At 38.9% G+C, this 22,407-nt stretch overlaps 1 protein-coding gene across 10 annotated transcripts in view; it reads left to right on the top strand.

Annotated features, from left to right (window-relative positions):
• The window catches only part of MEIS2 (Meis homeobox 2), a 202,825-nt gene that overhangs the window by 124,629 nt on the left and 55,789 nt on the right, over positions 1 to 22,407 (top strand). For all 10 annotated transcript variants that reach the window (XM_032623894.1, XM_032623896.1, XM_032623890.1 and 7 more), the window contains one exon: positions 18,454 to 18,530. In XM_032623894.1, the coding sequence (XP_032479785.1) occupies positions 18,454 to 18,530 (77 nt within the window). The remainder of the gene's footprint in view (positions 1 to 18,453; positions 18,531 to 22,407) is intronic.

Below are 22,407 nucleotides of genomic sequence, written 5' to 3' on the forward strand. Positions count from 1 at the left end.
GACATGGAGCCATGCAAGATTTGGGAGGAGTATGAATGACTCATGCTATATCTTGCATGGGTGCTGGTGGTGATTTGTATTGAATTGTAGTCAGATTTAAGAGACATGAAAACCAGTGGAAGATTTCCTTCCAGATCAGCTAAGTATGAAGTAACACCCAATTTCTGCTGTTCCTGGGGAAAGCACAAAGGATACAATACTAACTTATCTCCCACTACACATGCCCCAGTTGAAGATTCTTTCTGCACCCACTGTTAACCCCTCACTTTTAAGACCAGTTAACAGGCAAATACAATGTTGAATAACTACACACCCGAGAGAACATTTATATTTGGAACCACTGGTGATATCCATGAGCATTTAAAACGTGAAAGGTATCAGTTAGCTTTGTTACGATAACAGGACTGATGTGGAAATCTCCAGCGACATGGCAGAGCAATGGAAACGATGAGGGGTTCTGATTTGTGACTCTATTTACCCAATATGAATAAATAAATAGCTACTATTTTTGTGCTTAATTATTATGTGCCAGACAACGTGTTAGTACTTCAGTCCTTTAAGATTACCTGCAACACCTGGGATGGTCTACACTGGCTGCTTTTCCAGCCCCATCCTTCCACTCTGCCCCTCTCTGTAGGACCCTGGCCTCCTGCTCTGCTCTTTCCGCCTCCTAGCTGACACTGACTTCCGCAAATGTCTGCTCAGATGTCACCTTCTCAGAATGCTCTCCTTGACCACCCAGTATAAAAGATCAATTTTCCCAGTCACTTTCTACCTCAGTATAGAAATAACCTCAATGAAGATTTTTTTTAATAAAACTTATCACCTCCAGGCAAATTCTAGTTTTTGTTTATTGCCTATGTTCCCTATCAGAATATAAGTTCCATGAGGTCACGAATTTGTCTCTTTTGCTTATGACTGTATTCCCAGTGCATGTAACAGTTCCTGGCACTGAATTAACTGTTTGTTCAATTAATAAGTGACTTATTTAAGCCTCATGAGACCCCTCTGAGGTAGGCACTGTTAATATTTCTATTTTATGAGTGATGAACCTGAGTCCTAGGGTGGTTTGGTAGCCTCTTCAAAGTTTCACAGTTACTAATCCTCGAGGCCAAGATTAAAACCAGGACTGTCTGATTCCAGAGACTGTATATTTTGCCACAGTGCTTTTCCTGATGACCCTACACTCTGATCGTGGTAATTGAAAGTTGGTGTAAAAATTATTCTTTAAGAGTACAAACATTTCATGTATATGTTGGAATCATTTCTCTGACATTAATATATATATTATTAAAAACATGATAAATATTTCTATACGCATGAGAAAGTAAACTGACTCCCAACCCCCCTCCAAAAAAGTGTCTTGTGGAGCTAATAGAGGGTGATCTTGAAGAGCAGATTTGCTCACATGGGCCAAATGTTTCCTCCTGCAGAGTGGGCTGCTTCCCAAAGAATTAGCCTCTCTCAAAATGAATTATTAACCCTAGCATCCTGGCCAAATTCCCACTTGGATAGTCTAGGAACTGTTCAAAACTTGGAATCTATTGAAATTAGCCTGGCTTGATTGCAGTCTCTGCATTAATTGTGATATAATAGAGTTTCTCTAGAGATTTGTGCATATATTATTCTAATTTGTATAGACTGGCTTTGTCTCTTAAATTTTTTAGTTTCTTCTTCCCCTCATGAGATATGGCCTGCATTTCTTTATAAGTTTTTTTTTTGTTTGTTTTTTTTTGTAATTTCACCGCATGAATAACTGTGAGCTCCTTTTTCCTTGGATTTGCCAAACCTTTTTCTCACTTGAATGATTAGTCTCTTGGTCATTATCACAGTGTGTTGCAGGCATTAGCCATGAGGAGCTTCCAGACTTCCAACTCCCTTACTCAAGTGCAAGTGTAGCCTAGGTAGGGACAGAGTTCACTCAATAAAATTTTTCTAATTGCTTCTTTCAAATTCCCAGTCCTCAAGGAGCTTGTATTCTAGTGAGAGGCACATATCTATTTTAAAGTTTAAAATAACTGACCTAATGGTGTAACTATTTAGGATTCCCATACACTTCCTAAATTATGGCTATTAATTTTTTCAGGCAATTTTGTTAAATGATTTAGACCATATATTTGTCTTGGTCATAAGCAGACTCTAAAATGTCACTTAGATTCTGGAGAAACAGAGAGGTATGAGTTTAATTAAACTACAAAATCGTTTTGCTTAGGTAAAACTGAAACAAATATCTTAGAAATCCATTGTGTTGCATGGTTTTGATGGCAACTGTAGGCCTCATACAATTAGTCAAATCTTGCCAATGTCACATGATTCTATAAGTTGGCCTTTCTTGCCTTGAGTTGGTACAGTCAAGTCTTCAATATAATAGATTGTTATAATGGGTAGCTTCAGCAGTATTTTCACACTGTAAGCTTTCTCTCTAATCTACATAGAGAGTAAGAATGAAGATTTTGTTGAAAGGCAAAAAAATTATTCCTAGGAAATAGTTGGCCTCATAGATTTTCAGCATAGGGAAAGACCTTGAGAACTCAAGGCTTAAGTCTTTGCATTTAATTATGCCTGGATCACAGACAAGTGGTAAGTCACTTATGCTTCCTGCATTCCATTCTTTACCTTTACCAAGTGAGATGAGACAATGGATGTGAGCCATGTGCACTTAGAACTTCAGCAGCTAATATTAGAAAAATGCTTTGAAAATGACAGATGGAAAGAACTATAAATGCAATTGCTAATGGATTTATGCACTCTCTCTCTCTTCTTCCAATCTATTTCTACCAGTATTTTCCAAAAAATTTCCCAGGGCTCCACCTGAAGTATGACCTGATGGCACCATAGCACATGTGTTTCCTGAGTTGGTTGAGTGTTTCCCAAATGTATCTACACTTTAAATTCAAATGTTTATCCACTAGGGTTTAAATCATGGAAAGTGTTACTGCCTTAGTGTGACAGCCATATACTTCTGCCTAGACAATTGTTGTAAGCTCTGTGGGGCTTTCTATAGGTTTTTCCCCCTAGATCTTAGTCAATATGGGCCTAGAAATATATAATTCCTTGTGGAAAAAAAAAACAGTTCAGATTTTCAGTAGTGTAAATAAATCGACAGAGAGTATGCTTTTAAATCTGTAACATGCAGAAACTTCCCATCCCCTTGCCATTAGCCTCCTCCCAACTAGGTGGTTCTAACTATGAATGTGAGAAGGTAAAAGCCTAAATGCTGATATCTCTCCTGCTTCCCTTGTGCACTTGAAATGAGACACTCCATACTTCAGTCTCAGGCCAAGCACTGAAAATTATTCCTTTATTTACTCATTTACCAAATATTTATTGAGCTTGTACTCCTCTCCCAAGCACTTTTCTAGAAGCTGGGTATACAGCTGTGAGAAAAACACAAGTGAAAATCCAAGCGCTTATTAATAAATCCATCAGAATGTTTCATTTGGCATGTCTTGTAAACATCTAAATTTGTTCATTAAAAAAATAGAAGAGCATTAGTCCACTGGGGGTATTAATTGCTTTGCAAGAACATTATCTTATGAAAGAATTCACTTTAGCAAATAGCAAGCTCCTTTAGTAATTCAGCTTACAATATTTATACTTACTATGAACTGTATTCCAAAATGTCCAAGGAGTTAAAGAAAAGGAATGTCTCCAGAGAATGGTTCTAGGTTCTATAACATCTTTAGCCTTCCAGTCACTTAAAATAAAAGGGAGAATGTGTTTAGGAGTTTGAAGAAAAGAGAACATAACCAGTCAAATGTGAAAATACCCATCTCAATTTCTAACAGTTCTTTCATTGCTCCAGACCCCTGGCTTGTTAAATTTTTAGCCCAGGACCTGGCATCTATCCATCAATGTTTGTAGAATTGTACAACTATCACTATGATAAAAATGTACACAGGTTTATTCATTCCTTATACTAGTATATTCCCAGGCCATTTCAAAATTGGCTGGTTAGTTTAGAAAAAAGATGAAAACCTTTAAAGTAGGGGTTTATACATTTCCTTCTGAATTTCTTCCCTTTCTCTAGTTCCTTCACTGTATAAAAAATTTAGATGTTCTAACACTTGTATTGAAAAAGTCTTTTCTTTAGTTTCTGCCAGGTTAGAAACTGATTGTCATGTCTGATTGTTAGATACTGATTGTCAGCTGGGACTATGCAAAGGAGGAGAGTTTGTCAGTCTGCTTTCCTCCAATATTCAGATCAAATCCAAGTCACGATCTTATATGGAGGATCAGAGTCATGAGCTGATGGTGATTTTTATTGACATTTTTTAATTCTTTGAGATAATCTTTGACTCCTCCTATTTAACTCTTGCTAAAAACTACTCTGTCTTATCTGGCCTAAGAAAATGTTCTTATTTAGATAAAGCACAGTCAATACTTGCATGGAATGTACATAGAATAATACCTTGGATTTACTTCATGATTTTCCACTAGAATCTAAAGGCCATTTGTGGTTTATTTCTTGCCATGTGGCAATCCTTAAGTGTTTTGCTAACTCCTTAGAGAACTAAACCCACTCAGCTTATGTTGCATGAGGGTATATTTCCAATTACTCCAATAAGAGTATTTAAATTATTTAAATATTTAAATAATGCATATGATTCAGTCAGTTACACCTGAGTATTCAAGGTACCTTCAGACTTTAAACTACCTTGTTTCATTCCCTATGGTCAATTGGTCAACTCACCTTACTCTGAAATATTAATGCTGTTTGTATTATGGCAGAACATGGGTCAAATTTAAATTCATCTGCTAAAGATACAACATACCAAGCAGGTATCAGAAATGTTAGAGGGCTCTGTCCATCATGAAGAAAAGCCACAGGTAATATCCAAACTATTTAACAGGCACCAACAATCAGAATGGATGTTCAACTAATCAGAGCAGATGCTGGCCATAGTGGTCCATACCAGTTGAATTCAGCTGCGTTAAAGGTCCGTTCTTTTAAACTCCAATTTTTGTGGAGACACCATTTTCAGGGCTTATTATAGCCTTGTAAGAAATGTTTTCATGCAAAAAAATAGAACTATTTGTTCTAAGAATGAAAAAATACACTACCAATTTCTAATATACAAAGCAGGAGGAATAAGAAGTAACTATTTGGGCTTCCCTGGTGGTGCAGTGGTTGAGAGTCCGCCTGCCAATGGGGGACACGGGTTCGTGCCCCGGTCCGGGAAGATCCCACATGCTGCGGAGCAGCTGGTCCCGTGAGCCATGGCCGCTGAGCCTGCGCGTCCGGAGCCTGTGCTCCGCAACGGGAGAGGCCACAACAGTGAGAGGCCCGCGTACCGCAAAAAAAAAAAAAAAGAAGTAGCTATTGTTTTCTGTAAAATCTTATCACTTAATGGATTGGAAAAATTGGCCAGTAAAATAATTTCAAATATTCATATTTTTAGTATTTCCCCATTATTTCTCTTTCTTTTATCCAAGTTGATAAGCAGATGCAGATACTTTCTGCGAGGTCAGCTTAGCTACCCAAGCTAAGAGGAGCTTTTTCTTAATATTTTCTGATTTCCTGTGCAAATTAGAAAGAAAATAGCCACCTACTAATATTTAAGCAAGCTCCTAACATATATTAGCATATATCCTTATTGTTTTTTCATGACACTTTTTTTTTTTTTTTTTTTTTTTTTTAATTTTTTTTTATAAATTTATTTATTTTATTTATTTATTTTTGGCTGCGCTGGGTCCTTGTTGCTGTGCGCGGGCTTCCTCTAGCTGCGGCGAGCAGGGGCCACTCCCCACCGCGGTGCACGGGCCCCTCAACGCGGCAGCTTCCCCTGTTGTGGAGCACGGGCTCCAGGCACGCGGGCTTCAGTAGCTGTGGCACGTGGGCTCAGTAGTTGTGGCTCACGGGCTCCAGAGCACAGGCCCAGCAGCTGTGGCACACGGGCTTAGCCGCTCCGTGGCACGTGGGATCCTCCCAGACCAGGGCTCGAACCCATATCCTCTACATTGGTAGGCGGACTCCTAACCACTGCGCCACCAGGGAAGCCCATTCATGACACTTTTAATTTCTGTGTTTGTATTCTCTCTTAGTGCACATATTTTTAACTTATGTGGATTTACTTAGCATAGCATTTAATTATCATGGTAAAAGGTTAAATACTATCAAATGATTTGGTATTTCAATACTTAATCACTTTTACCTTGAATGAGTAAATGTCTAGCCAATAGGTATTCAGTCATAAAGACATATTTTTATGGACATATATTTTTTCATTTTGTTTGCTTATGACATGGATTAGATAGTTTATGATCTTATGTACTTAATTACCAGAAGAGACATACTCATAAGTATGTTCAAAAGACATTTTGAAGGACATCTACTTACTGATGAGTTGATTTGCTCTAAATCCAAATTAGAAACTCACAAATCGATTTTTTTCCATCCGCTTAGAAACACTATTTAAAGTATTTGCGTGTTCTAAAGCTTAGGTAAAATAGGAACGGGGACAGTATATGTACAAAGATAGATAAATGCTGTGGCGGTATCTTGTTCTGTCTCCATCTTGATGGATTAGTTAGCTTTCACTAAACAGGCACTCTAAAAAAGGGAAGGAAAAACAACTTGATAAGATAAAAGTGTGGGGAATTCCAAAATAAATACTGCTAACTGACCTTTTTGGATGGCTCAGTTAGGAGTGTTCTTATTAGGGTACCAATTGGTTGCTTTATTTACTAGTACCACGCATAACTAAGGTAAACACTTGGGTAATATCTTTGGCTTACTTTTTCATAATTTCTGGACAGACATAATGATCTTTCTCCCACAGTTTTAAAAGTCAGATAAATTCCGAAACATTTAGAGAATATGGAGCTATAATTTTTAAAAGTCAAGTATTTTTTTTAGCCCACTTCCCCTTTTTTAGAGTATATCTCTAAGTATAGAGTTGTATCTCATGCTCATTTATATGCAAAAAGAAGCTCTGTATATGTTAGGAAAAGAAGCCAGTTCGGAACCTCTGAACCAATTTCCTAATGCTAGTATTTTACACCTTAGAGTTTGTATCTTGGTGAACTGTAAAATGAAAGGATTAACTCATTAAGGAGCTCTGTTTCATCATAGCCACTCTGATTAAAACCTTCTCTACAATATGGTGCAAGAAATGGTCAGTCACTACTAAAGTTTTCTTTTTAACCACTGCTATGCATCACGAGAAGTCATTAGTTTACAGCTACTTCCTTCTTATTTTTATGACTTTTTAGCTTATCATTAACCCCATTCTCTTATCCTGTACTCTGAGATGAGCAAAGAAGATAATATCCACAACATTTCCACTGCTTACTCTAGAGATAATAACTTTTTGAAAAAGAGATAACCCTGTTTCTTTAAACAACTCCTTCCTCTTTAAATCCATGATAGCTTTCCCTTGTCAAGTTAGACTTTCAGTGCATTGTTAAGGGAATCAGACAAAATTATTTATAGCATGGTCCATGCAGATGAAATTGGACTGAACATACTGGAATTGTTTATTATTTCTTGTAAACTTGTTTAATAATTCTTTAATATTTACCGCACAATTTTTTTAGCATCTTTATTGGAGTATAATTGCTTTACAATGGTGTGTTAGTTTCTGCTTTATAATAAAGTGAATCAGCTATGCATATACATATATCCCCATATCTCCTCCCTCTTGTGTCTCCCTCCCACTCTCCCTATCCCACCCCTCTAGGTGGACACAAAGCACTGATACCCCACAATTTTCTATCCAGACGTTTTTCAGGTTATTAAAGAAATGTAATGGATTAATAGCTAAACTTATTTCCTTCTAATCCAGTCCCTTATACCACTGTGTCTGGACTGTTCAGTAGGGTTGTTGTCATAAGACTAGATACAAGTATGTCAATTGTCTGGACATTGTATAACTTTAAAGCAACTGCTTAGCCTTTTTGACAAGAGGTAATTAAATGTTAATTAAAAGTCCCATACACTTACTTCTTTTCCACAGCTTCTTAAGTGTTACCATCTGAATTTGCCAATTTCCACTTGGTTCTCTACATATATAAAGTTATACTCTTGTTTTAAATAAGAGCTGATTTTCACTATTTCATATTCAGTGTGGGAGAGAGGTTGGTATTATCTGCCTTGTTAAGTGTCTCCTTCCTTAAATTTCCCTTCTCATTTGGTATCTAGTTTTCACCTCAACCGACTTCCCTTTCTCTCGTTTCAGAATAGTATTTTTCGGATGCAAACATTTCACTTATTTCCATTCGCAAACTTGATTAATTCAACATGCACTAACTGATACCTTTTGCATGCTAGGCAGTGAACTAGATTCTGGAAGTAAAATATGGATAGCCAGTCCCTGCTCTCAAGGAGCAGAGTCCAATAGGCGAGATTGACAAATAAGCAAGTATTTGCAATGCAGTGTGGCAAATGAAGAGATATAGGGTGACATAGGACTATATAGGATATGGATAGTAAGTAACTTACAGGATAAAATCTGGCTACTGGTATCCATAATTGCTAGGTAGAAATAACATGTTCCGTAAGAAATATTCTTTGAGATTATATGAGTGTGAAACTTGTTCTTTCTGGGGAAGTCAGGGACATCTTTTAAAAAGGAGGAGGCCAACAAAGTTTGGGGCAAGCCACTTTGTTTCAGTCAGCCTTAGTTTTTTTTTGTTTGTGTGTTTGTTTTTGGTTTTGTTTGTTTGTTTTTTTGCAGTACGCGGGCCTCTCACTGTTGTGGCCTCTTCCATTGCGGAGCACAGGCTCCGGACGCGCAGGCTCAGCGGCCATGGCTCACGGGCCCAGCCGCTCCACGGCATGTGGGATCTTCCCGGACCGGGGCATGAACCCGTGTCGCCTGCATTGGCAGGCAGACTCTCAACCACTGCGCCACCAGGGAAGCCCAGCCTTAGTTTGATTAGACATGAAATGAGAAAGTTTGTGTTACATGACTTCTGATGTCTTTTCTAGGTCTAAAACTATGAGTCTGTAAGTTTTGCTTTTGCAGTGCACTGAAAAATCTAACTAGCCTAAACCTGTTTTGAAATCTATTTCAATAAATGATCCATAAAATAAATAAGCACAAAATTCAATTTTTTGGAAAAGTGGTCTGGCTGTAGAACTGAGTAGCCCCATAAAATATTAATTTGGTCATAGTGTGGAAATATGAAATGATTGTTAAATGAGTCAAGGCCTTATTTGTGGCCTTTGGCTCATTTGGTAAGATTACCCATTAGCCATGTAGGCAGCAGAACACGCATGGCCAAGCAGCTCATGGGAGCGTCCTAACAAATGTTAAATAAAAATGATCTTTCTCTAGCCTTAGGAATATATTGCTGTTATTTTCAAAATAAGACTGTGCTCAGCTTTGAAATCTCAGTCAATGGGAAAATAATTATATTCATTGCACTTAAAATTCTGACTCCTATCAGCAAATGTGTTTTTCTAATATATTTTTTACGTCTCTTTGGAAGTTTAGAAGTCAAATGAGTGTTGATGGTTTCTGACCGTCTTTTAATTGTATCACCCCTGCCGGTATGAATTCCCTTTGTACCATTGCAGTAGGTAGATGTAACATTTCCCTTTGCAGACGCAAAAAGTGTTTCTTCTTAGTCCTAAGACGCTTTTTCCTTTCAGTCATTAACCTTGGTTTCATGAAAAATGCCTTCTCCATTTTTCTATTTTATCTATATCTTGATAATAATAATTTAATAACTGTTCTTAAAATCTCTGTATGATAATCCATTAGGCTCATTCAGTATTCCTTCAGCTTATCTACAGAAGAGCGTGTGCTTTTCTCTTTGCTCTTTTTAATGAGGCCTTCCTACCGTGGCTCTAAATATCAACCAAACATGTTAATCCCTTAGGATCTGGTTATTATTAAAATCTCTCCAACATTTTCTGAATTTTAAAAGATGGGATTATTATCATGTAATCTGTTTACTTCCACGTGAACTCAAATGGAAATGAATCTCCTGAAATAGCCACATTTTCTTCCTCCCAAATATACATCTGGCATTAAAAAAAACCCAGCTAATTTAAGTCTAGAATCTGGGTTTCCATGACACCAAACATCTGGATGAAAAGTGAAAAATTCAGTAGATGTTTTCAAATATCCAAATATTGTGTCAGTAAAACAGTCAAATGATGCTCTGAATCTCCCCATATTTATCTGGGTTTTTATGCATCATATATGTGGCACTGTCAGTCCTTCCTGATGGAAAACAGTGTCAATTTCAGAAATAATGTATTCACAAACAAGTATGTACTGAGTACCTATTCTGTAGGAAACATTCTAAGTGCTGTAGAGCAGCAGTCCCCAACCTTTTTGGCACCAGGGACCTGTTTGGTGGAAGACAGTTTTTCCACCGCGGTGGAAGGGGGCAGGCAGGCGGAGGCTGTGGGATAGTTCAGGCGGTAATGCGAGCAATGGGGCCGATGGTTCAGGCAGTAATGCGAGCCACAGGGAGCGGCAGATGAAGCTTTGCTCGCTTGTTCCCCGCTCACCTCCTGTTGTGCGACCCAGTTCCTAACAGGGTACTGGTCCAGTACCAGTCCGCGGCCCGGGGGTTGAGGACCCCTGCTGTAGAGGGTTCAAGGTTAAAGGCTTGAACTCTGTCCTCAAATGAATTGCAGTGCAGCGAGGGCTATAACACAAGGACACATATATACATAAAAGATAATGTGGAGTGAATAAAAACACAAGAGAGGAGGAGAGAAGGCACTGTGGAATTTTGGAGGAAGGTGACTAGTCCAGGCTAGTGAGGATTTTCTGCTGGACCGTGTTGGACTGACCACGATGGACATGCCAGCATCATGGAAATGGAAGGGAATGTTGTGATCACACATTTGAAATACGCACTCCTTCAGCAGCTGGGAATTTTACTTAAATAATCCTAAATTAGCCAGACGATTGCAACAGTTTTTGTGTCATTTTTTCATTATCACAGCCTTGGGTTTTTGTATGGTTTTTGCGTCTAAGTGTTTCTCAGGTATTTCGATGAGCAAATTTATATGCATCCCCCTTAAGAGTTTCAACTTGACACAAAGAAGCATACTGAAATTTACCCTCCGTATGGTCATTATAAAAAGTCTACCTTATACTTTGGGTTTCAAATTAGAAAAAAGATATAAAATTTTCACAGTTCCATATACATTGCATGCTTAAACCTCTATCTTCCAAGTTAGGTGATTTTTTAATCTATTAGGATCACAACTCTGATCAACTTTTAAAAAAATCCCAAATCCTCAAGATTTTTGCCATGTTTGATCAGAATCTAGATTAAAGCAAAATGGTTTGCCTCTTCTTCCCCCCACCCTGCCTCCCTCCTTTTCCTCACCATCCTTCTCTTTTTTTTAAAAAAAATAAATGATCATTTTAAGCTGGAGGGGAATATGGAGTAAACTGAGAAATTTTCTGATAATCTAAATTGTGCCATATGTATTAGTCAGCACTAATAAATTGGCTCAAGTAGCTAAAAGGTAAAGGGTGGCTGGATTTAGATAAAGCTGGATCCAAGGGCAGAAATGTGCACAAATCTGTTCTTTATAGCTACTGGCTCTGCTTTTGTCTGTGTGGGCTTCATTCTCAATCAGGCTCTGTCCATTTGGTGGCAATAATGGCCATCAACAACTCCAGGCACAAATTCTACTGACTTAGTAACCCCAGTGAAAAGAGAACACCTTTGACTGACAGTCCTACTGACTCCCATTAACCTAACTTGGGTTCCATCTTCAGAGCAGCCAGAATGATTAACTATGTTGATTGGCTAAGCCCTGAGTACATCCCTGAAGTAAAATCAAGGCACTTTTGGGCTTCCCTGGTGGCGCAGTGGTTGAGAGTCCACCTGCCGATTCAGGGCACACGGGTTCGTGCCCCGGTCCGGGAGGATCCCACATGCCGCAGAGCGGCTGGACCTGTGAGCCATGGCCGCTGAGCCTGCGCGTCCGGAGCCTGTGCTCCGCAACGGGAGAGGGCACAACAGTGAGAGGCCCGCGTACCGCCAAAAAAAAAAAAAAAAAAAATCAAGGCACATTTACCAAAAGAAAAGGGAAAAGGTACTTCAGTAAAAAACTTTAATGTTAGAATGGGAAAGTCCTCCACTAAATATCAGTAGAGTGGGTGGTTATCCCAGCCTTACCACTGCCTGTTTCTATGACCTGGAGTGTTAATTAAACCATTGCGTCTTGGTTTCTTCATCTACATAAATTAGGTCGCAAGACAGGGTTCTGTTTAAAGACTTTTTTAGCTGTAATACTTTTTGGTTCTGATCTCAAGAACTAGGACAAGGATAAGACACCCAGAAAATGCAGATTTACAAATAGCAACACAAAGCAGGAGATACATCACGTTTCATGTAGAAGTGCTTCTGGTAGAAACCCGATGTTAGCTTGGCAGTGGAAGAGCAAAGGGTTGCAGGTTGCTCCTGCATCCTGAGGTAGTGATTAGAAGCTCAGACAACTTGAGAGGAGAGGGTGTGTGTGTGTGTGTGTGTGTGTGTGTGTGTGTGAGAGAGAGAGGTGGGGGGGAGAGAGAGGGAGTGAGAGAGTCAGTGAGGTTCAGAACTAACCATCACAAACTTTATTATTATAATCTCCATAGATATAAACCACGTATAGCTTTGTTAACCTCATTTTACTATTACAGAGACTAAGTCCCAGGCACAGTCTTGTTCAAGGTGGCAGAACTACTGACAAAGCTTGAATGAGAACTTAACGTCTATTTTTTTTCACTCTTTCTACAGATCTTGTTTTTTTTTTTTTTTTTTTTTTTTTTTTGCGGTACGCGGGCCTCTCACTGTTGTGGCCTCTCCTGTTGCGGAGCACAGCCTCCGGATGCGCAGGCTCAGCGGCCATGGCTCACGGGCCCAGCCGCTCTGCGGCACGTGGGATCTTCCCGGACCGGGGCACGAACCCGTGTCCCCTGCATTGGCAGGCGGACTCTCAACCACTGCGCCACCAGGGAAGCCCTCTACAGATCTTTAAAGACACTGAGACAGAGTGGGGGGAGAAATAAAAAAATTTTAAAAACCTAAGGCTTTACTCTCAGAAAATTATACTTAATAAAGACAAGGTGTGAAAATAAGACAGGACAATGAAGGGCTAAAAATTATAAATACCAAGTAAATCACTATGTGAATTTTTTTTTTTTATAAATTCATTTATTTTATTTAGTTATTTTTGGCTGCGTTGGGTCTTTGTTGCTGCACTCGGGCTTTCTCTAGCTGCGGCGAGCGGAGACTGCTCTAAGTTGCAGTGGGCGGGTTTCTCATTGAGGTGGCTTCTCTTGTTGTGGAGCACGGGCTCTATGCACGCAGGCTTCAGTAGTTGGGGCTCGCGGGCTTTAGAGTTCAGGCTCAGTAGCTGTGGCACACAGGCTTAGTTGCTCCGCCGCATGTGGGATCTTCCCGGACCAGGGATCAAACCCGTGTCCCCTGCATTGGCAGGCAGATTCTTAACCACTGCGCCACCAGGGAAGCCCTCACTATGTGAATTTAGTGGGAAGCAAATATCTTGTTTCCAATTTTATTTTAACATTTCATTTGCAGTATACATTCTAATCATGGCGTCAGAATTTCTGTTTACATAAGAAAAGGTGTTAAATTAATGGCCACTGAATAAGTTTGACATTCTATGAAAATGCATTGATTTTTTTCAAGGGTTAGGCCTTTAGCACCATCTATTTGTACCAGTTCAATAAGTCTGGTCCCAGAGCAATAAGTGATATTTACCCAATGCAGTTTCATTGTCCACATTAGAGAAATTGCTTAGAGGGTTTCATCTACAAGTGGCATCATCAAACTCAAGGTCACCTGAATTAACTCTATAAGATAAGTCGTATCTTAGGGGTGGATTGAGGAAAAGGAAGTTGTGATCATGATGACCAAATTCCAAGTATTTGCTGAAACTAAGAACCTGCCCAACAAGTTACTTGATCATTTGTCCCAAAGGCTATATTACATCATTACAGAAGAAATTTGACAAATTGCACATTGTTCTTTCAAGAGCTCATCTAGTAAACCTTTTTTTTTTTTTGGTGTACGTGGGACTCTCACTGCTGTGGCCTCTCCCGTTGCGGAGCACAGGCTCCGGATGCGCAGGCTCAGTGGCCATGGCTCACGGGCCCAGCCACTCCACGGCACGTGGGATTCTCCCGGACCGGGGCACGAACCCGTGTCCTCTGCATTAGCAAGCGTACTCTCAACCACTGCGCCACCACAGAAGCCCTCATCTAGTAAACTTTATAGACCAGTGAGTCGAACTCATAGGGTAGGAAAGTAACCTTAAGGACTAATTCTCAAGGTGTCCTGCTTTTAAAAGTATCCAGTGAAAAAGTTACCATAACAGAAGAGAATATCTAATTGTATACAAAGTTAAATTGCTATATTTTTAAAAAAATATGGAGTGTATAAATTAATTATAATTATAATAAATTAATATTACTTTAAAATTAATATTGGATTTAAAAAAAATGTTTGCAGCAGTAAGCATGCAGACAACCTAGGAGTATATAAACAGAAAGTAAAAGCCTGCACCCCATGCCCTATACAACATGAAGTTGTCCAGAGCACGGGGTGTGTGTGTTTTTCCAGATGTTTTCCTTGCATGACAAGCATAGATATGTGTGCATTTAATTAATTAATTTATTTAGCAGTTCATCTATTTTACAAAAATTGGTAATACATGTTGTTCTACAGTTTACTTTTTTCATGCAACGATATGTGGGGAAAACCTTTCCATGAGAATCTCCCATTTTATTTAACTATGATCCATTTGACAGATAGATAGGTTGTTTCCAATTTTTTAGCCTTCCAAAAACTACCTTTTTCATTTACTGTGTACTTCTAATTCATGAGATGATTAGAAATATCACTTGAAGTATTCTAAAACATCAGTATAAATCCTTTCAACATGGAATAAAGATTATGATAAATTGGTTCCAGTTTGGACAAAAATGAAGAGGGATTAACCACAAAAGAAAATTATCATTAAGTGATTTCACCTAAAAACTGTTTCACTGATACATTCTAAGAATACTGTAGATCTGTTTGCATGTACTTGATAAACCAGTTTAACCCCAAAGGGATGAGGAAAAAAAAAAAAAAAGAGTCTAAGGTCAGTATCTGGAATACAGGTAATATCTCACTTTCGAATGAGTCTTTAGAAAAAAGGCAATTAAAAAAATATTTTCTGTCTATGTTGAGTCATGAGCCATACATGTCTTACTAACTTTTTGAACAGTTGTCAGTTGATATTCAAAGTAAGAGGATATTTGTGATTCACCTCTCTTCAACAGTGGCTTTAAATTATTTGGAGATGTGAAAAACTTTGACCTATGCTGGTTCTTTCTTGATGAAGGGAATCATCATCATCGCTATTATGTTACAATGTGTGTTCTTATGAGTAAGTTGAGCCACCTCTGAGCCGCTGGACCAGGGTGGGTTGGCCCCCATCAGTGAACAGACTAAACTATAGCCTCAGTCCAAGAATATAGAAACTGACAACAAATTATTGCTTGTGGTCTACTTCCAGTTTTCAAGTGCAAACATACCAAAGTTTATTTTAAATTTGAGCCAGTCAGACATTTAGCAATATACATCAAAGAAGAAGTGAAGGCTTCCCATGTTTATTATTTCAATATGATGTCTGTTCTAATAAAGTAGAAGAATGCCTATGATAGATCATGTAGTAGAAATTCTCTAGTTCCACAGTTTGGCCTTAAATATATACATATATTTGTAAATTAATCCAAAACACATTGCCATGGTTCCAATTCCTCTGAAAGCCGATTGTTTTCCGTTCCTTTTTTAATTTTAGAAATACAGTGGCCGACTGCCAGAACACTTTCAGATAAACAGTCCACTCCCTGTATAAAAGGGGCATAGAATCATGAATGTTCAAAAACCACAGAACGTTATTTAAATAAGTGAAAGTTATTATGGTCTTCCCTATTAATTAAAAAAAAAAAGCCATCTGTGCAAGGTGAATTTTGGTAAGGTCCCAATTATTTTAATGATTGTGGATGGAATTTGCAACTGCTTTCATAGTGAAAGTACGGTTCAGGGATTCCCAAGATAAAATGCACTGTTTATGTAATTTTGTGGTCATTTGACTTAATTTCTAATAAAACACTGGGAAGAATTCTTGTTACTCAATCTGAATGTACAGTCCCGCTTGAAGGAATTGACTCTACACTAACTTCCCCTTTCTAGTCTTCTACTAGCTTAACATCCTAAACCTTTATTTCATCTAAACCTTCTCTGTGTGTGTGTGTGTGTGTGTATATGGTTGTATGTGTCTCTGCCTGTCTCCCTCACACACACACACACCACAACCCACATTTTGTCAGAACTGTCTTGGACAAATGCATCATAATAGTGAACAAGACTGAGCACACCAAAAAAAAAAAAAAACCCACTGCATGAAGAAACAGCATACTGGATGACATTACCAATGCAGATCTATACATCCTTGTGATGAGTCTTTATTTTCATTTTTGTTATTTGCAGAATTGATTTCCATTGGGCAAATAACCTAGAAACCTAGGCTTTCAACGTCTTAGAGGAATAAAAAGTCAAAGGGTGCTCCTCCCGTGAATTTGTCAGGAAAATACCACAACAAGAAGGATTTGGGGATCTTTTTGGTCATTTTCCCTCCAACCAGTGTTTTCAGTCTATTAAAATTTGTACCCTAGGCCTTTTCCAGTTTGAAGCCACCCCAGCATCTGTGATAAGCAATCCTTCTTGTTTGTGCAGTCATTCATTATCTCCATTACCAAAAGGAGAATAGAGGACAATTACATTGTTTGGACGAATCAGAGTGTTAGGAGGAGTATTTGTCATGGTGGCAGAGTGCAGCGCCTGACAGGCAACGATTGATGGCCAGGAATGAGTGTGAGTGGCCAAAGCAGCCTCATAGGATGCAAATTACTGACTGTGGATTCCAATTTATCCTGTTCATTTTTCTTGCCCATGCTGAAGACCATTAGTGGTTTTTGAAGCAGTGAAGGGGTCATTACTAATGTGGGTAGGCTCGAAGCAGGAGGGGGAAGGAGGGGAAAAGCCTTCTGTAATTACACAGCTTTCAGGAACAGGCTGGAGGCCCTAGCCAAAAAAATGTCAACACCTCGCAATCAGAAAAATTTATTTTCATTTTATGCTTAACCCATATTAACTCAACATTATCATCTTTCTTTGTTAACATTTGCAGAATATTAAAAGCCTGGCTTCTATATTAATACAAATCTAGTTAACCCCTTTTGCAATACAGGGGGTTTTGTTTAACCTAATGGCATTTGGGTTTGCTAATAAGTAATTGCACACGTTTTGGATAATGTATGCTATTATAGAAGATGAAATACCTGAAGAATAAAATCTTAGATGATTGAAAAACATTCACTCTCTCAAACACTGGAATGATTAGAAAGCTCTGAATGGAATACTTTGTTGTTCCTAATGTCAGCCTTTAATAACGTTGATGGGAAATATTTATTACTAAAGGCTTTCTCGTTTAGGAACGACTTTGACATGCTTTATAGAAGTTTACTTTTCTGTTTAAGAAAACCAGTGAATTTAGAGCAGAGACCTATTTAACAGACATGTTTTATAATTATGTACATGCCAGTACAGTGTCTCAAAGTAAATGTACAATTCTACAGTAACAATCTTTGATTTCAGAATGAGAGAGGAAAGTGGTTTGCTGATGGGAGGATGGTTTGTTATAAATGTGGGTGAGTTGTGATGGGAAGTAAAGAATTAAAAAACACCGAAACCTATGGCTTCATTCTCTTATTGCCACACTTTAGGGTAAAATGTAAAATTTCTGTATTGCACGTAATTGATTCCTTGTGATGGGTGGTCACTTTGTGCGACCCTCTTAACCCAGAGCAGCAACCAGTAAAAATGAAAGAATCTCCCACTGTCCCTTAAAGGAGTCAACATAAACAACTGTCAGTAAACTCTGCTGTAACTGAAGTGGTAGCCATGGCTTCGAAGAATAGTTGTGATTATGGACAATCTTACTTTCCAAACTTGACTATCAATAATCTTAGATTAACTAGGAAATAATGATTATATTGAGCCATCTCACAAAGATAATATAGGAGAAAGGCTGCACAGAGGTTTTCCAAGAAGTAAAGTAAAATGGGCCCGCAAGTAGTTCCCTTAGTGTAACTGAAGTGATTGTAGCCAACCAAATTTCTGACCCATCGCCAAGGTGCTGTGCATCCCTGACTGATGGAAGAAACTGAATACCTGCAATGCTGCCATGCTTTGTGCTACTGGCCTCCACAGTGTGGCGGGAATGGGGCTGCACGAGCAGGTTTTTGGATTCTTGTCTCTGCCCACATTTTTCCCCACACATGATTAAAAAGCTGTGATTAGGAAAATCAAGCCATAGACTAAAGAAATCACAAACGGTAGTTTCATTCTTAGACGTAAGTGACTCTTTCTTAACTTCTGATACATCTTTCAAAACATTTGTGTTTTCATTAGCATCCGTACCCTTCCGAAGAGCAGAAGAAACAGTTAGCTCAAGACACAGGACTTACAATTCTCCAAGTAAACAACTGGTGAGTGACCCCAAAATCAATGTCTTTCTCCCGTGGCTAAAGTAAGATTTCTCAATCATTGTCTTCTTTTTTTGTTTCTGAAACAAATGAAATTGAGGAGGATAACTTCTGTGTTTCTACCTTGACGTGTGAACGTAGTGCACAGAGAGAGGAAGAGGTAACTAGGTAAATGGTTTTGGTAAGATGTATCCCTCTTCTCTTTCTCTCTGCCTCTTTCTTTTCTTTTCTCCTCTCTCGCTCTTCCTCTCTGCCTCACTTTCCCCATCTCTGATGCTTTAAAATTCTCGACTTGAACAGAGCAAATTCAGTTCAGGTCATTCCCGTTGAAAATAGTCACTCTGGGTATTTTGGTGCAGTCCTCCTGTGGAGTTATCAGTTCTTGGAAGGTTTCTTTAATCTAGGTTTTCTAGGCTGATGAAGATGCAGGCTCTTCAGCATCTCCTAGGAGAATTTTATTTACCCTAATTTTTTTTTTTGAACACAGGGTAAAAAAAAAAAAAAGAAAAGATTTCCCCATTTTTAGCTTTGCCATTTGGCCGATAACTCCCGTGGAGGTGCATGGGCCATCACTCTTTGTATGTGGCTTAGAGGGTAACTGAGGAAAAGGAGGGGCAGAGGATTAAATAAAATGATCACAGTGGCCAAGAAATGATATAGGAATTACTTATCAAAATACTGGCCCGGGTTTTATCAGCAGCTTAATTTTGTTCGGTACATTCTTGGGGTGATGTTCAGATTAATTGAACTGACAGTTCTCTTTCAAAATTCAGGGAAAGTATTTGCACGGATTTCAGGCCTTATACAAACTTAATTACATGGAACTCCATTTTATCATTCTAATTCCATGTAGCAGAGGTTGTATTTACACATGAGAAGTCTCTGCCTTTATTCACAGCTTTCCTTAATGTATTTATCAAAGCAGGTTCATTTACAAAGTGCTCTATCTGTGGGATACAGGCGGGCAGACATTAACAAAGCTTTTAGGTTTATCAGGCTCACTGCCTGATGAGCTACCCGAGGGTCAATTGATTTTGTGGTTCTGTGATTCATTTTTTTCTCATTTTTCTAGGATCACAATGAGAGACATGCTTGGAGAATTAGCCAGTTTGTCTGCCTTATCTGTCAGGCAATTTTTTTTTTTTTCCCAGGGAAGTCAAGCTACTTAAATTGGCCACAGGAACTGCCGTTATCTGACTTTAATGCACCCTATAGTGTGGATAGCATTTCAATTACACCAGTAACCAAAGCTTAGCTGCAGCCCTTTTCATGCCTAGTGCTGTACAGAAAGTGATGTGCCTACCTACAGAAGCAGAAAATTGAGTTGCCTTGCTTCTGTCAGGGTGATGAATGCAGAAATAAACTGCTAACCTGAAAAGAAAGGCAGAAAGAAAGGATAGACAATAAAGACTTGAATTCACTTTAATTTTCTTCTAAAGATTGGAACTATGTACATTTAAAGATACCCTTTAGACCAAAAACTTGGAATAAAGGCTGTAATCTCCAGACAGGGATGTGTAGGTGATTATACGTTGATATGAGCTTCTTAGAGTAGATACACACATGTCAACGTATATATATTCTCATTTATGTTCCCAGGACAAGCCATCAGTAGTCTAAAACGGTAAAGTAAATACATTGTTTGTTGATGGTAGAAGACTTATTTGCCCTGCATGTTATTTTATATCATACTGATTGTCAAACCGAGCTCCGTTATATACAGTGGTCCTTGATGCAGTGAATGTTGCTTTAAAATTATAATGTTTATAAATTTGAGGCAAGTTGAGGGTGGTTGTGATGGGAGTCTTGGGAAAAACGAAATATTTCTACATTGATATTTGACTTTGACCTTTCATCTTTGCTCTTTTTGAAAGTGCTGTTCCCTGTCATCCGCTACCTGTACTTTTTTTTTTTTTTTTTTTTTTTTTTTTTTTTTGCGGTACACGGCCCTCTCACTGTTGTGGCCTCTCCCGCTGCGGAGCACAGGCTCCGGACGCGCAGGCTCAGTAGTTGTGTCTCACGGGCTCAGCCGCTCCACGGCATGTGGGATCTTCCCGGACCGGGGCACGAACCCGTGTCCCCTGCATCGGCAGGCGTACCCTCAACCACTGTGCCACCAGGGAAGCCCTACCTGTACTTTTTGATGTAGTCATCACACTTGAAGAGTGAAGATGCTACAGTCGTATCTAAAGACGAGCGTTTCTCACAATTAGACACCTGCTTGGAACTTGGAGAGAGCATCCTTATTTTCTGAATTCCATTGAGCCCCAGTGCATGGAGGAGGAGTTCTGTCGTGTGATAGCTTAGGTTTCTTGTTTCTCTATTATTTGAGCTGTGTTTGCTGCAGGATGCCAAAGGTTAGGCTGTGACAGTCTATCACACCGCATACTTTCCATAATATGGCATCAATGTTGACACCTACGTCTTAACAAAATAATTCCATCTCCCTAATTTTCACAGTTCCTTCTGAAAAACCCTCTAATCCTGCCCTTAGGTCCAATTCTTAGTTAACAGCTACAGTAACTTTGATAATAAGGTGTGACTCATGAGGATAACACAGAAAATACTTTTAAAAGACTACCAGGAATTTCACACAGGGACTGAATTTTGGTGGATTTCAAAAAGAAATTTAAAAGAGAATACCAGCTACTGTGTAGTCTATTCTGAAACTGACCGATGTCTTGATGATATCATCTTCAAAACAGAGAAAGCTATCCAGACTAATTTCAAAAGGCTTCATAATCACTGTTCTTAAGTGCCAAGTGATAACTAAAAGAGATGAGAAGAGTAGGCTATAAACTATTTCTCCAGGCCCTGAGAGCTCTCAGCAAAAAAAAAAAAAAAAGGCAGGAATCAGAGAGCAGTTCCTAAACCTCGTTTAGTCAGCTCTGCTAGGAAATGATACCCGCTTCTCTGATTGAGGCCAGGACTTTAGACTTGTGTGCTGTGATGTCCGTACTCAAAGAATTAGAATAGTATAGAAAGCATCCCCATCAGAAAATCATGGAAGACTTGCTGTTTCAGTTCTGCTTCTCACTTACCTCTTAAAATAGAAAGGCCAAGCAAGGTTAGGGTAGTTAAGTATTGCTGTAAAATAACCTCTGTAGTAATAAGCAGTGGAACATGGCTTCACGCACTTGATGAGAGCAATAAGCAATAAAAGCAGACCTGTTCAGATCAGTCAGTAATTTCAGAACAAATAAGCAAAAAGGAAGTTTAGGAGATAATTCGGGGAATTAAAGATTGTTTTATCTTAGCAGCCAGTGTTAGAAATAATCTCAATGGGCCTTTCCCATGTATTTACAGTAGGGAGTGTGCAAAAAGTGATGATACCACCAAATCAAAATGTGATTTCAGGAAAAGAGTGGAATCTATGACACTAAGTCATTTTTTTCCTACAGTTAGCCCTCAGAAGTCCATAAGTAATCAATAACCTAATTGAGACTTAGAAAAAAAAATGATGATAACCAGATCTTCACTGTATGCACTTGGCTGACAGAGGTAATCACAGGCAGTGAGACTGGCTTTCTAGGCTGTTCAGTTGGGGGAGAGTCACATCAGCTGTGAAATCATCAAAGTGTGTGCATTAGGAGAGAAGAAAAGCAAGGAAATGAGTATCCTCACCCTGAATAACCTCCTCACCATGGAGAAGCAAACATGGTGTACTTTGACTGAATATTGATTACATCTTGGAGGGTAATATAGCGTGGTAGGTGAGCACTTAGGCTCCGGAACCAGACCCTGGGAGGCTAAAAATCCTGGTTCCACCATTCGTCAGATGTTTGACCTTCAGCAAACCTTTTAAGCCTTCCTTTTAAGCCTTCCTTTCCTCATCTGTAAAATGGGGACAATAGCCATTTATATCTTATATAGTTGTAAC

The sequence above is a fragment of the Phocoena sinus genome, chromosome 2 (genome assembly GCF_008692025.1).
Source record: "Phocoena sinus isolate mPhoSin1 chromosome 2, mPhoSin1.pri, whole genome shotgun sequence".
In the NCBI taxonomy this organism is placed as follows: domain Eukaryota; kingdom Metazoa; phylum Chordata; class Mammalia; order Artiodactyla; family Phocoenidae; genus Phocoena; species Phocoena sinus.